At 36.5% G+C, this 15,755-nt stretch overlaps 1 protein-coding gene across 1 annotated transcript in view; it reads left to right on the forward strand.

The window, feature by feature from the left end:
- Nucleotides 1-15,755, forward strand: part of Dmd (dystrophin) — a 1,772,476-nt gene that overhangs the window by 357,271 nt on the left and 1,399,450 nt on the right. Inside the window, exon 13 of the mRNA XM_052170230.1 lies at nt 430-605. Coding sequence (XP_052026190.1) covers nt 430-605 — 176 coding nt within the window. The remainder of the gene's footprint in view (nt 1-429; nt 606-15,755) is intronic.

Below are 15,755 nucleotides of genomic sequence, written 5' to 3' on the forward strand. Positions count from 1 at the left end.
GTTTTTTTAATCTGAAATAATTGTAAAACTATTAACACACATATACAATGTCCCAGATGTTAGATGCTTTAGTAAAATTTATTTTAATGTTGTGAACATTTTATTGAGTATGCCTTAATGATACAGTGACATCCTTTTTTGATTGTTTTCCTTTATTTTGTTTTGTTTTACTTCCTGAAGCTTTTCCAGTTCACTTCAGAATCACCATTTACATCTGATTCTTAGATTACCTAGCTTTACTGTTTTAATCAACATAACTTAAGTCAGATAAAATAATTTGATTCAGATTTAATGTGGTATTGGTTTGATCTGAAGGTCAATCTACCAACAAGCAGGAACAGTTTCTCATTATTTTACTTCACTACTCCAAGCAGTCTTTACCAAAGTCTTTCAAGCAGTGTCTGATATCTGTTTCAATATTTCTCACAGATTTCACAGGCTGTCACCACCACTCAGCCATCACTAACACAGACAACTGTAATGGAAACGGTAACTATGGTGACCACAAGGGAACAAATCATGGTAAAACATGCCCAAGAGGAACTTCCACCACCACCTCCTCAAAAGAAGAGGCAGATTACTGTGGATTCAGAAATCAAGAAAAGGTGAGTGTATCAAGATTCATTTTTAAGTAGGAAAACTCATTTCCATGAGACTCATGTTTTATAGTTGAATCATATTTCCCAAAGCTTGAGTACTTTGTAATGTCAATTAAATAATGAGAAAAATAATGAGATGATTTAAAATTTACCCAAGAAATCATTATGTCAATAACTGGAGGCTTAATGGAAATACTTTTTTCTGAATTGAAAGAGGAAAATACAAGTAATGAACAACCATGGCACATTTTAATCCTGAAAATGACCAGTTTTGTTTTGTTTTGTTTTTTCCTTATAAAGGGCCTGCCTGCTTGTTCAGGCATTAGTTTTACATTAAATGGCTTTCTTCTAGTAATGGGAAATGTAATTTCCTGAAGAAGTACACCTCTAATAGGTGAGATCCATTCTGCTGCTTTATGAGAACATAATGTCTCAATCTGCACATCCTAAACCAGAAGTAATTACAGAACAGATTTCCTGTTCTTTGATATTTATAAAGTCTTATCTTGAAGGTGTTAGAATTTTCAAATGATCTTTTTATGAAAATTCTTAAGTAGACATTGGATATGTTAGGTATTATGTAAATCAGTGGACATATTAAAATCATAGCAAATCACATAAAGGCAGAACTGACATGAAAAATATAAAATGGTACAATTTCCATCCCTGAGACATAATTGTAATTTTAAGATTATGAAAATACATTGCAATACACCTCATGTTTCTAAGTAGCATATGCTCAGGAGTATATAGAACACTTGACATTAGAATTTGCATAAACCAGAGTATAGAAGTACAAGAAGAATCCATACCTAAAAATAGTATGTCAGATATTCTTGGCAATGAAAAAGAAGCATCTCAAAAAATATTTGAATATATTATTTGATAATTTTATTTCATATATTAATGGTATTATTTGATTTGAAAATTCCGAACTATGTCTTAGACTTCAAAACATTTCTGTTTTGCTGAGCTAACTGTCTAGTACAGGATTCTACAAACTAGATAACAGCGAAACTATTGCTATTTTCTCTGTGAGCCATGAACTAAGAAGTATTACTTATGTACAATTAATTTTTATGTGTATGAGAGTTGTCTATATGGATACCAATGGATGATACACACACACACACACACACACACACACACACACACACACACACACATTTTTATTTTGGTAGCATGGACATGTGCCTGCCACAGTACATGTATGGATGGGAGAGAGCATTGTAGCTGTCAGTTCTTAAATTCCACTTTTGAGGCAAGTTCTTGTTTTTTGTTTTGTTTTTTTGTTTTGTTTTTTTGTTTTTTTTTTATTGTTGTTTCCAACGTTCATTACTTCATAGGCAACTAAAAAGTGAGCTTCTAGGAATTCTCCTGTCTCTGCTTTTAGTCTCACATTAGGAGTACTGGTATTATAAATGTAAACTACTATACCCACTTTTTATGTGTGCTGCATGAATTTGAACTCTAGTCCCTACACATTTGTAGCTAAGGTTTTACACACTGAGATATCGCTACAGCAATGATATTGTATTTTGAGGGGTTAAAATGATCAGAATAATACTTTATGGGTTCTAATTATATAAATTTCACATTTCAGAGTCTTCATTAAAAACACATCTCTGTTTATTCAAACTTTTATCAATTTTGATTCTTTTATATGACAAAGGCAGGTTTTTTAAAAATAATATATCTATAATTCTATGAACCCTTACAAACCTATCTGATACAATGGAAATGAATGTCTGCTGCTCCTCAGTCTGGCCAATTGGTTCACAAACTTAGACTAACATAGTGCATCCATTTCAGGCAGAAATTCCACACAGTCTCTTTGCTACAGTAGTAGTGAAATGTCAATATTCACTGATGATGAGGAAAAAATTATAATGACACAAATAAATCAGTCTGGTAATTTGCATTTGTTTTTTTCTAATAGCATTTCCACTAATATACTTAATGTCACATTAAATATTTATAGAAGAAACTTAGGAGGCTCATCACTTTTTGGTATATACTTCACAATGATCATAATGTCTTCAGAATCAGCAGCAAAGTGAGTTGATCTATTCTAGTCTATCTTCAAGCACTTATTTCTGTCTCTTGGTCTGAGATTGTATTTGGTTTGAAAAATATGTTTTGATTCACTTCTTTCAGGAAAGAATGTGTGGTGGTAGAGAAATTGGTCACTTAATTATATTTGATGATATGTTCCCCATGGTTATTGTAAATGAATAGGATGAAAGAATAAATGGGAATATACAGATGACTTCAATAAAACTCAGCACTTATTGGGGATATTATTATATACTTAGAACAAAATTCTGTGCTTTAACTGAATAACATTAATTTTTCCTGATAACTTTTGAAGGTAGCTATAGTCATTATTAGTATTATACATAGCTCTTGAATGCCTGGGATTTTATTTCAACACAGACTACATAGTAAAATATTCCTTCAGTAGGTCAAAGACTAAGGTGTTATTATGTCATGATTTGCTTAAAACTGTCTAATTTTACTTGTTGTCCCAGAATAATTATGCTCAGCACTTGCGTGAACTCTCCAGGTGTCTTGCTTTGAACAGGATAATTATATAGACAAACTATATAGACTCTACAATGATGAGTTTAAGCTGAACAAAGAGCAAAAAGAAGAAGCATTTTGAAGCAATTAAACTTAGTAATTGATAAATGTTTCTTGCATGGGATGTGATTAAAAAACTTTCATAAAATAATAACTAAAATCTTTACGTTAGCCAGTGCTTGTTTCCCATATTTGAAACAATTGCATTTCACTGTAAACTTGTGTTCTGTTATTGCCCTTCTTTAAAAAAATGTTCTTGTTCAGCATCTATGACTAAAATAGTCATTCCCTGCCATTTTTCATGAGGTTTCATTTTAGCCTAATTCTATGAGAATATCTCATAAGCCAAATCCCTTTGACTTTGAGATTCATCTCAATTGTCCTCTCTCATGGTTTTGTGGAATGACTACCAAGTCATGTTGCTCTTTATATGACATCTTCCCTCAGATACAGATGCCATAGTTGTGGTATTTCTACATCAGAATCCAGCTAGTGCTTCAATTTCCACTTTTACTGTTCACAATTACATTGCACATATATTTTAGAAATAATGTATGACCTGTATTTCCAGATGAGTAGCAAATCTTGGAAACAAGTTTACTAAGGTTTGAAAGTTGCCTGTTTTAATTACTAACATATGACCCCCCCCCCAAATTGCTTAAAACCTTTTCATCTGAATCAATAGTTTTTACATTATCATGCAAAGTGAAGATGAAGAAGTATAGAATTTGATGCCAATGAGGGAATAGATTTTCAAAAAAGGCTAGGAGATTTTGTTTTTTAAATGTTCATTGAATTGAGGGATATTGTGAGAATGGAGATGGTAGTAATTTAGAGGTAAAAGTGGTGATAGTGCTGCAGTTATTGATGGAGAATATTAATGTATAGAATTTGGGGCAAACAATCTCAAAATAAATAACTCAAATTTAATGATTTTATAATGCCCTTGTTTTCCTTTCTAAAACAAAATTTGCCTCCTGAATTATCTAGTACAACTGAACAACTACTCTTGTATTTTTATCATTTTTATATTTATTACACAAGTATCATTATATAAGTCATTTTCTGATCATTCTTACTTCATATTCTTTAAACCAAGTTATTTCTTTCCCTCTTGTATGCTTGTCTCAATTTCTAATTAAGTTCCTTATGATTATTATATTTCAAATTTTCTTTTGTGCTTTCCATCCAGTAGTAAGTCATTATTAATGAAATTGCCATTTTATTAAAATCATAATTGATTTTAAAGATATTGATCATTGTTCTTATTGTCCTATCAACTTTATACCTAGCATCTCCCAAATTTTACATTTCAAATTATTCAGCATAATATATTCCTTTTGTTTTATGCACATAAATTTTCTGATTACCAGTCACAAAAACACAACTTTGTACTGCTTTAATTTAACGTGCATACTATTTATCATACTAGGTATGTTAAAGCTGGAAAACACTTTTGTAAGATTCAATAGAACAGTTGAATTAATTGAAGCAACTTTCATTTAACATTCTAATGTCATTTAATATTTCTACCTAATTTCTCATAAAATTATTCCTTTTTCTGGTTTTATACTTTATTGTATTCATTTTTATTTCTTTTATTTAAAATTTATAAATTATTTAAAAATTAATATTTCTATTTAAAATATATTATTATTTCATATAATATATCTTCACATCAATTTCCCCTCCCTTTCCTCTTCCCAGGTTCTACTTCTCTCTCCCTCAGATTCATTCCCCTCCATTTCCCTTTCAGAAAAGAGCAGGCCTCCAAGAGCCAGCACCCATACAGGACAAAAAGATACAAAAATACAAGGCAGAAGCCCTTATAACAAGGTTGGAACAGGCAAACCAACAGGAGGAAAAGAGTCTCAACAATAGGCAAAATGTCAGAGACACATCCACTCATATCGTTAGGGGTCACACAAACTGTCAAACTAACAGCCATATCCTATTTGCAGAAGATGTAGTGCAGAACCTGATTGGCTCCACTACTGCAGCTTCGGCCTCTTTGAAAACCACATGAGCTCTGCTTAGTTGATGTGGTTTCCCATGGTTTCCTGGTATCCTCCATTCCCTCTAACTCCCACAACGTTTCTACTCCATCTTCTGCAGACTTTCTCAATTTCTGAGGGGACAGAACTGGTCTAGAACTCAGATGAAACATTCTTTTATAAGGCGTGGTTGTGGGTCTCTACACAAGATCTCATCTTCTGCCAGAGAAAGACTCTCCGATGACTCCTGGACACAGCACTGATCTATGAGTACAGCAGAATATCATTAGAAATAATATCATTATTTGAAGGGTGCAGTCCTGGTTGTTTCTATCCTAAGCCTCTAAGTTATCTAGTGTCTTGTTTCTAGACATCCATACTGTATAGAGCATGGGTTCTCTCTCATGCTGTGGGCCTCATGTTAAACTGACATTGGTCAGACTCATAAATTCAGTCTTCATTGACTCAGCACATCTCAAATGCAAGACAGATTGTATGTGAAGTGTTTTGTAGCCTGGTTGGTGTCCACTTTTCTCTTTTCATTACATGCATTACCATCTTGTGCCAATGAGACTGAAACATAGGGGTAAAGGCTCTAAGCCCACACCACACCAGCTCAAGCACTCTGTGTTCAATGAGCTGACTGAAAGTTGTCCTCATCAATAGAGCCCTTGTTGTAAGGTTTCTGTCCTTCTATTAGGCTGAGTTATTTAGGAATCTCTACAGGATCTCTTTAGCCAACAACTCAGCTGAAATTAAACCAGTGAAATCACTGGAGGAAACCTTGCATGGCTACAAAAATGGCCAATTCAAATTCTTTTCTTTTATTACTTGGAGTCCTCATTAGGGTCACCATCATTGATTCTAGGAAGTCTCACTAGGTTCTATATCACCACCTTCCCCTAATTTTAGCTGTTTCCATCCACACTCTATACTCCATTTCTACTAGCTGATCTTCTATCTCCCATCCCCACATTTTTGGCCCACCTAAAGAATCTCTTCTCCTTCCCCTTCCCAGGGAGATACATGATTCCCCCATATATCCCTAAATCTCTCTGGGTCTGTGGATTGTACCTTGACTATCATTAACCCGACAGCTCACATCTACCTATTAGTGATATACTATACATATACCCATAACTATATACCATGGTTATCTTTCTGGGTTTGACTTACCTCATTCAGCGTGATTTCCTTCTAGATGTATTCATTTGTCTGTAAATTTCTTGAAAAAATTAAAGCAGCTGAGTAATTCTACATGGTATAAATATACCAACTTTTGTGTATTCATTCTCTATTGTTTCTTGTTTCTGATCATTATTAAGAAGACATTATAAACATAGTTGAGTCAGTGTCTTTTTGCTAGGGTAAAGCAACTTTTGGGTATATTCCCAAGAGCAGTAGAGCTCAGTCTTAAGGGATGTTAACTCACAATTATCAAGGAACTGCCATATTGATTTCCACAGTGGATATATAAGTTTACACTCCAACCAGCACTGGAGGACTATTTGACTTACTTCACAACTTCACCAGCATGAGCTGTCACTTGGGTTATTGACCTTATTCATTCTGACAGGTATAAGCTAGAATCTTAAAAGTAGTTTTGATTTCCATTTCCTTGATGGTTATGAGATTTATCTATTTAGGTTTCTCTGTTTAGAACTGTACCCCATTTTTAATTGGAGTATTATTATTTTTGGTATCAAGTTTCTTGAGTTCATTTTTGGTTCTCTACTAGATATGGAGTCAGTAAAAATCTTTTCTCATTTCTCATTCTCATTCAACACTATGCTGCCAAAAGTTTAATGATGTTCCATTTATTAATCCTTATTAATCTTAGTGTCTGCATTATCAGTGTTTTGCTCAGAATGTTGTCTACTGTACAGATATAGTCAAACTTTTCTCCCTGTCTCTTCTATCAAGTTCAGTGTGTCTCATTTTATGTTGAGGTCTTTGATTCAATTGGACTTGAGATTTTTGCAGGGTGATAAGTATGGATCTATTTGCATTCTGTGTACAAACATGCAATTTGAACAGCACGAATTGTTAAAGATGTCTTCTCTTTTCCAGTGTGCATTTTTGGCTTCATCAAAAATCTGATTTCCATAGGTCTGCAAATTTAGAACTGGGTCTTAAATTAATTCCATTGTTTTTATGCCGTGAGTTTTTATTTATTTTTTTTGGATTTGTTTTTGTTTTTGTTTTTTTTTATTCGATATAATTTATTTACATTTCAAATGATTTCCCCTTTTCTAGCCCCCCCACTCCCCGAAAGTCCCGTAAGCCCCCTTCTCTTCCCCTGTCCTCCCTCCCACCCCTTCCCACTTCCCCGTTCTGGTTTTGCCGAATACTGTTTCACTGAGTCTTTCCAGAACCAGGGGCCACTCCTCCTTTCTTCTTGTATCTCATTTGATGTGTGGATTATGTTTTGGGTATTCCAGTTTTCTAGGTTAATAACCACTTATTAGTGAGTGCATACCATGATTCACCTTTTGAGTCTGGGTTACCTCACTTAGTATGTTGTTCTCTAGCTCCATCCATTTGCCTAAGAATTTCATGAATTCATTGTTTCTAACGGCTGAATAGTACTCCATTGTGTAGATATACCACATTTTTTGCATCCACTCTTCTGTTGAGGGATACCTGGGTTCTTTCCAGCATCTGGCAATTATAAATAGGGCTGCTATGAACATAGTAGAGCATGTATCCTTATTACATGGTGGGGATTATGATTGCTCTGAAGTACAATTTTCATTCAGGGATAGTGTTACCTCCAGCAGTTCTTTTATTGTTCAGGACTGTTTTAGCTACCCTAGGTTTTGTTTGTTTGTTTATCAATATGAAGAGGAGAATTATCCTTTCAAGGTCTGTAATAAATTGTGTTGTAATTTTGATTTGTTTTGGTAAGATAGCCATTTGTACTATGTTAATCCTACCAATCCATGAGTATGGGAGATCTTTCCATTTTCTGATATCATGGCCAATTTCTTTCTTCAAAGTCTTGAGGTTTTTATCCTGCAAGTATTTTACTTATTTGGTTACATCTTTCCAGACATTTTATATTGTTTTACTCTACTGAGAAAGGTAGTGTTTCTCTGACTTCTGTCTAAGTCCATTTGTCATTTGTATAATGCTAAAAAGTATATATCAGCTGTCACAATTTCCTGGTAGAATTTTTGTTTTGTTGTTTATATATATTATGATATCATCTGCAAATAATGATAATTGACTTCCTCCTGTTAAATTTATATTCCCTTGATCTCCTTTAGTTGTCTTATTTCTTTAGCTGAAATTTCAAGTACTATATTAAATATGTATGGAGAGATCCATGCTCATTTGAGCAATATTTATTTATGAAAAGACTCTAGGATATTGCTACCTAAAATAAGTAAGAGATTTAAAACTAAGCATTGTATTACGCTGAAGTTCTCTTAATTACTTATGGTACAGTTTACTTGATTTGTTAGTGATTTTAGTTTCTACATACATTAAATTCTTAAATGGCTTTCCTTACATTCAGATTTACAAAAGCGTTTTTTTTTTTCCTGAGGTTACATTGTAAATATTTTCAACACTGAATTATCATATAACTCAGTGATATTTTATACATTAACAATGATCAGAGTATGGAACAGAGAGTATGGTATAAGTAGATAGATTATCTAGTTAATCAACATGTATTTAATTAATGATTTATTTCTTAATCCTGTAGCAATTATATAAAGAGTTTTCATCAAAACTTTCATTTACATTATTGGATCAACAAGGTGAGACTGATAGAAGATTGAATAATTTTTAACAAAATTCATTTCAAGGAAGATTATCTTCCAAAAGTAAAGTCTTTGAAAAGTAGCATCCTGGAGTTCAAGAGCAATATTAGGGACAATGAGAAAACCTAAATCCATCTAGTAACCCATTGTCATGCTTGCATAAGCAGGCAGATAATATATTTTATTATTTGCTTGTTCCATGTTTATATACTAAAATACATAAATGAACGAGACTGTAGTCCTATACTGCTATTTTTTTTATTATTCGATATAATTTATTTACATTTCAAATGATTTCCCCTTTTCTAGCCCCCCCACTCCCCGAAAGTCCCGCAAGCCCCCTTCTCTTCCCCTGCCCTCCCACCCACCCCTTCCCACTTCCCCGTTCTGGTTTTGCTGAATACTGTTTCACTGAGTCTTTCCAGAAACAGGGGCCACTCCTCCTTTCTTCTTGTACCTCATTTGATGTGTGGATTATATTTTTGGTATTCCAGTTTTCTAGGTTAATATCCACTTATTAGTGAGTGCATACCATGATTCACCTTTTGAGTCTGGGTTACCTCACTTAGTATGATATTCTCTAGCTCCATCCATTTGCCTAAGAATTTCATGAATTCATTGTTTCTAATGGCTGAATAGTACTCCATTGTGTAGATATACCACATTTTTTGCATCCACTCTTCTGTTGAGGGATATCTGGGTTCTTTCCAGCATCTGGCAATTACAAATAGGGCTGCTATGAACATAGTAGAACATGTATCCTTATTACATGGTGGGGAGTCTTCTGGGTATATGCCCAGGAGTGGTATAGCAGGATCTTCTGGAAGTAAGGTGCCCAGTTTTCGGAGGAACCGCCAGACTGATTTCCAGAGTGGTTGTACCAATTTGCAACCCCCCACCAGCATATACTGCTATTTTTTAACATTCATGCCTTTTTCCTCATTTTTTTGTGTTCTTTCTTTTAATGTTACAGCTGCTTAAATAATATTGATGTATATCTTACCCCTGGAAAAATACAGAGGAGAAGATAACAACAATTCCATATTTATAATGTTTATATTTCCAAATTATTATTTTAGATTTGATTCCCAAGAAAAGTCTCGAAATTTTACATTAAATAATATTAACTTATATGATGAACATAATTAAATAATTAATGTGCCTTTGAACTATTTTTTAATTCTTTTTTTATTCTATATAGTTTTTATTTACATTTCAAATTATTTCCCCTTTTCTAGGCCCCCACTCCCCGAAAGTCCCATCCGCCCCCTTCCCTCCCCCTGTTTTTCCATCCAACCCTTCCCACCTCCCTGTTCTGGTTTTGCCCTATACTGCTTCACTGAGTCTTTCCAGAACAAGGGGCCACTCTCCGTTCTTCTTTTGATGTATGGATTATGTTTTGGGTATTCCAGTTTTCTAGGTTAATATCCACTTATTAGTGAGTGCATACCATGATTCATCATTTGAGTCAGGGTTATCTCACTTAGTATGATGTTCTCCAGCTCCATCCATTTGCCTAAGAATTTCATGAATTCATTGTTTCTAATGGCTGAATAGTAGTCCATTGTGTATATATACCACATTTTTTGCATCCACTCTTCTGTTGAGGGATATCTGGGTTTGTTCCAGCTTCTGGCTATTATAAACAGGGCTGCTATGAACATAGTGGAACATGTGTCCTTATTACATGCAAGGAAATCTTCCGGGTATATGCCCAGGAGTGGTATACCAGGATCTTCTGGAAGTGAGGTGCCCAGTTTTCAGAGGAACCGCCAGAATGATGTCCAAAGTGGTTGTACCAATTTGCAACCCCACCAGCAGTCGAGGAGTGTTCCTCTTTCTCTACATCCTCGCCAACACCTGCTGTCTCCTGAATTTTTAATCTTAGCCATTCTGACTGGTGTAAGGTGAAATCTCAGGGTTGTTTTGATTTGCATTTCCCTAATGACTAGTGAAGTTGAGCATTTTGTAAGATGCTGCTCTGCCATCTGAAGTTCTTCAGGTGAAAATTCTTTGTTTAACTCTGTACTCCATTTTTTAATAGGGTTATTTGGTTTTCTGGAGTCTAACTTCTTGAGTTCTTTATATATATTGGATATTAGCCCTCTATCTGATGTAGGATTGGTGAAGATCTTTTCCCAGTTTGTTGGTTGCCGATTTGTCCTCTTGATGGTGTCCTTTGCCTTACAGAAACTTTGTAATTTTATGAGGTCCCATTTGTCAATTCTTTATCTTAGAGCATATGGTATTGGTGTTCTGTTCAGAAACTTTCCCCCTGTACCAATGTCCTCAAGGGTCTTCCCCAGTTTCTTTTCTATTAGCTTCAGAGTGTCTGGCTTTATGTGGAGGTCCTTGATCCATTTGGAGTTGAGCTTGGTACAAGGAGACAAGGATGGATCAATTCCCATTCTTCTGCATGCTGACCTCCAGTTGTAACAGCACCATTTGTTGAAAAGGCTATCTTTTTTCCATTGGATGTTTTCAGCCCCTTTGTCGAGGATCAAGTGGCCATAGGTGTGTGGGTTCATTTCTGGATCTTCAATCCTGTTCCATTGATCCACTTGCCTGTCATTGTACCAATACCATACAGTTTTTAACACTATTGCTCTGTAGTATTGCGTGAGATCAGGGATATTGATACCCCCAGAATTTCTTTTATTGTTTAGAATAGTTTTAGGTATCCTGGGTTTTTTGTTATTCCTGATGAATTTGAGGATTGCTCTTTCTAACTCTGTGAAGAATTGAGTTGGTATTTTGATGGGTATTACATTGAATCTGGATATTGCTTTTGGAAAAATGGCCATTTTAACTATATTAATCCTGCCAATCCATGAGCATGGAAGGTTTTTCCACATTTTGAGGTCTTCTTCCATTTCCTTCTTCATAGTCTTGAAGTTCTTGTCATACAGATCTTTCACATGTTTGGTAAGAGTCACCCCAAGGTACTTTATACTGTTTGTGGCTATTGTGAAGGGGGTCATTTCCCTAATTTCTTTCTCAGCCTGCTTATCCTTTGAGTTCATGAAATTCTTAGGCAAATGGATGGAGCTAGAGATCATACTAAGTGAGGTAACCCAGACTCAAAAGGTGAATCATGGTATGCACTCACTAATAAGTGGTTATTAACCTAGAAAACTGGAATACCCAAAACATAATCCACACATCAAATGAGATACAAGAAGAAAGGAGGAGTGGTCCCTGGTTCTGGAAAGACTCAGTGAAACAGTATTCGGCAAAACCAGAACGGGGAACTGGGAAGGGGTGGGAGGGAGGACAGGGGAAGAGAAGGGAGCTTACGGGACTTTCGGGGAGTGGGGGGGGCTAGAAAAGGGGAAATCATTTGAAATGTAAATAAATTATATGGAATAAAAAAAATTAAAAAAAGAGATATTAAGGAATAGTGATTATTACTTCCTGTCATTTTTGATGTTATTTTTTAAATTTGATTGGTTATCTTCTTTTGGGTTTGATCAAAGAAGGTTACTAACTTGCTTTTTCCAGGGTGAATTTTCCCTCCTTGTATTGGTGTTTTCCTCCTATTATCCTTTGTAGAGCTGGGTTTGTGGATAGATATTGGGTAAACTTGGTTTTGTCATGGAGTATCTTAGTTTCTCCATCTACGGTGATTGAGAGTTTTGCTGGGTATAGTAGTCTTGGCTGACATTTGTGTTCTCTTAGAGTCTGCATGAGATCTGCCCAGGATCTTCTAGCTTTCATGGTCTCTGGTGAGAAGTCTGGTGTGATTCTGATAGGTCTTCCTTTATATGTTACTTGGCCTTTTTCTCTTGCTGCCTTTAACATTCTTTCTTTGTTTAGTACATTTGGGGTTTTGATTATTATGTGACGGGAAGTATTTCTGTTCTGGTCCAGTCTGTTTGGAGTTCTGTAGGCTTCTTGTATAATCATAGGTATCCCTCTCTTTAAGTTGGGAAAGTTTTCTTCCATAATTTTGTTGAAGATATTTGCTGGCCTTTTCAGTTGTAAATCTTCACTCTCATCTATATCTGTAATCTTTAGATTTGGCTTTCTCATTGTGTCCTGGATTTCCTGGATGTTCTGGGATACAAGCTTTTTGCATTTTTCATTTTCTTTGACTGTTGAGTCAATGGTTTCTATGGTATCTTCGGCATCTGAGATTCTTTCTTCCATCTCTTGTATTCTGTTGTTTATATTTGCATCTATGGCCCCTGATTTCTTCCCAAGGTTTTCTATCTCCAAAGTTGTCTCCCTTTGTGATTTCTTAGTTGTTTCTACTTCTGTTTTTAGATCCAGGATGGTTTTGCTCAGTTCCATCATTTGTTTGTTTGTGTTTTCCTTTCTTTAAGAGATTTTTGTGTTTCCTCTTTCATGACTTCTGCCTCTTGACTCAAGTTTTCCTGCCTTTCTTTAAGGTTTTTTTTTTTTTTTTTTTTTTTTTTTTGCATTTCTTCTCTATTGGCTGCTATCTCTTGAGCCTTATTCTCCTGCATTTCTTTAAGTGATTTTTGTGTTTCCATTATATGGGTTTCTAGTTTATTCATGTTCCCCTATATTTCTTTAAGAGATTCATTTATGTCCTTTTTGTGTTCTTCTAGCAGCATCATAACCAGTGATTTTAAATCCAAATCTTGTTTCTCTGGTGTGTTGGCATAACCAGGACTTGCTGATGTTGGAGAGTTTGGTTCAAATGCTGCCATATTGCCTAGATTTCTGTTAGTAGCATTCCTGCGGTTGCCCTTTGCCATCTTGTTCTCTGGAGTTAGTTGGTCTTGTCTCTGGCTGGTGTTTGAGCCTCCTGAGGGGCTCTGGGGCTATTTCTGCAACACTGGATGGCTGGATTTCCCCTGTAGCAGATTGCTGATGTTCTGTCTTCCTCTTTGGTGCCCTTGCAGCCCTAGTGTGCTTTGCCCCAGATTGTGTCTGTGAACCAGATGGTGCCTGTTTGCTCCTTCAGGGAGTGCTGAAGGTTGTATGCTGTGGGGACCTTTTCGGTGTGCTGATCACTCTGCTGGGCAGGGCATCTCCCAACTGGGTTGGTACACACAAGGCTAGCCTTAGCTGCTCAGGCCCTGAGTCTAGGCAAAAGCCTGGGAGGCCAAGGTCTGAGCAAAGTTCCCCTCAGGCTATGACTGTTAATTGGGTCTGTCAGGTGGCCAGGATGGTAGGCGTGTGTGTGTACTCCCTGAGAGTGCTGGGAGAGTCTGCTGGGCTAACAACCTCCTGGCCAAGTTGGCACACAGATGGCCCACTGAGCTGCCCAGTTCTTGGGGTCAGTCCAGGGCCTGTTGGGGCCTAGACCCCGGTATTTTAGCCTCGGGCTAGGCCTGTTAGCCGGCTTTGCCTGCGAGAGCTCTCTGGCGTCCTGGTCCTGTAGGCAAAATGGCAGAGCTCGCGCTGGGCCTGGGCAAAAAACCTCCTGGCTGGGTTGGCACACCGATTGCCCACCCCCACCCCCCCAAACAGCCCAGGGCCTGGGTGCAGGCCAACGCCCGTCTGGCTTAGACCCCTGAGATGTCCTCGGGTTATGTTTGCGTACCTCAGTCTCTCTGGAGTCTGAGAACCAAGATGGAGGTGAGTCTCTCGTGACTGGCAGGAGGCAGAGTTCTGAAGTGGCTTCTGTACAGTGAAAGGCACCGTAAACCCGCAGCTGCTTGCAGCCTAGCTGGCCAGCGATGGCCAGTGGTCCTGGGAGCAGGGCCTGCCTGGACCCTGTCACTTTGGTTCCACTGCTGATGGCCCTTCAGCTGGACCAGCCACTGCTGCCGCTGCTGCTACCTGAACATTTTTTAATATATTTTTTTTATTTTTTTTATTTCATTTGATATATTTTTTATTTACATTTCAAATGATTTCCCCTTTTCTGGTCCCCCACTGCCCGAACGTCACATAAGCCCCCTTCCCTCCCCCTGTTCTCCCACCAACCTCTTCCCACTTCCCTGTTCTGGTTTTGCCCTATACTGCTACACTGAGTCTTTCCAGAACCAGGGGCCACTCCTCCATTCTTCTTGTACCTCATTTGATGTGTGGATTATGTTTTGGGTATTCCAGTTTTCAGGCTAATATCCACTTATTAGTGAGTGCATACCATGATTGATCATTTGAGACTGGGTTACCTCACTTAGTATGATGTTCTCTAGCTCCATCCATTTGTCAAAGAATTTCATGAATTCATTGTTTCTAATGGCTGAATAGTACTCCATTGTGTATATATACCACATTTTTTTTGCATCCATTCTTCTGTTGAGGGATACCTGGGCTCTTTCCAGCTTCTGGCTATTATAAATAGGGCTGCTAGGAACATATGTTATTGGTGATGAACTGTGCCTAAAATACCCGGGATATTGGACTTGGTATGACACATTTGATCATTGATGTAGCCTAGCAAAACAAAATCACTTGCTTCTTTTTGTCTAACGGGACCAGACATCTCCAGGATTACAGGTTAATTGGGGTCTAGAAAGGTTAAATATCCTGCTTAGAGTTGTAAAAAAGGACTACTGCTGACTCTCCAAATTTCTACTACAGTGTTATGCCATCATTGTAATGCTTTTATTCTTATCTAATATGAAATCCTGTTAGTAGGAACTCAAATTTTAGTTAGGAATGTAAATTTGTATTAAGATTAGAAACTTTTCATATATCTTCATAAATTTTAAAATGTAACTACCCATTTAATGTTCTTAAAATTTATTTTAATAAATAAATCAAAGATTATCCCATAACCATGTTGTGAAGAATAGAATGATGGGCATTTTAGATTCATATATACCAAAAATTACTTGGGGTGGGAATACTCAACGCATAGTGCATGATAAAGCAGCCTCATGTCA

Source organism: Apodemus sylvaticus, chromosome X, assembly GCF_947179515.1.
Source record: "Apodemus sylvaticus chromosome X, mApoSyl1.1, whole genome shotgun sequence".
Taxonomy (NCBI): Eukaryota; Metazoa; Chordata; class Mammalia; order Rodentia; family Muridae; genus Apodemus; species Apodemus sylvaticus.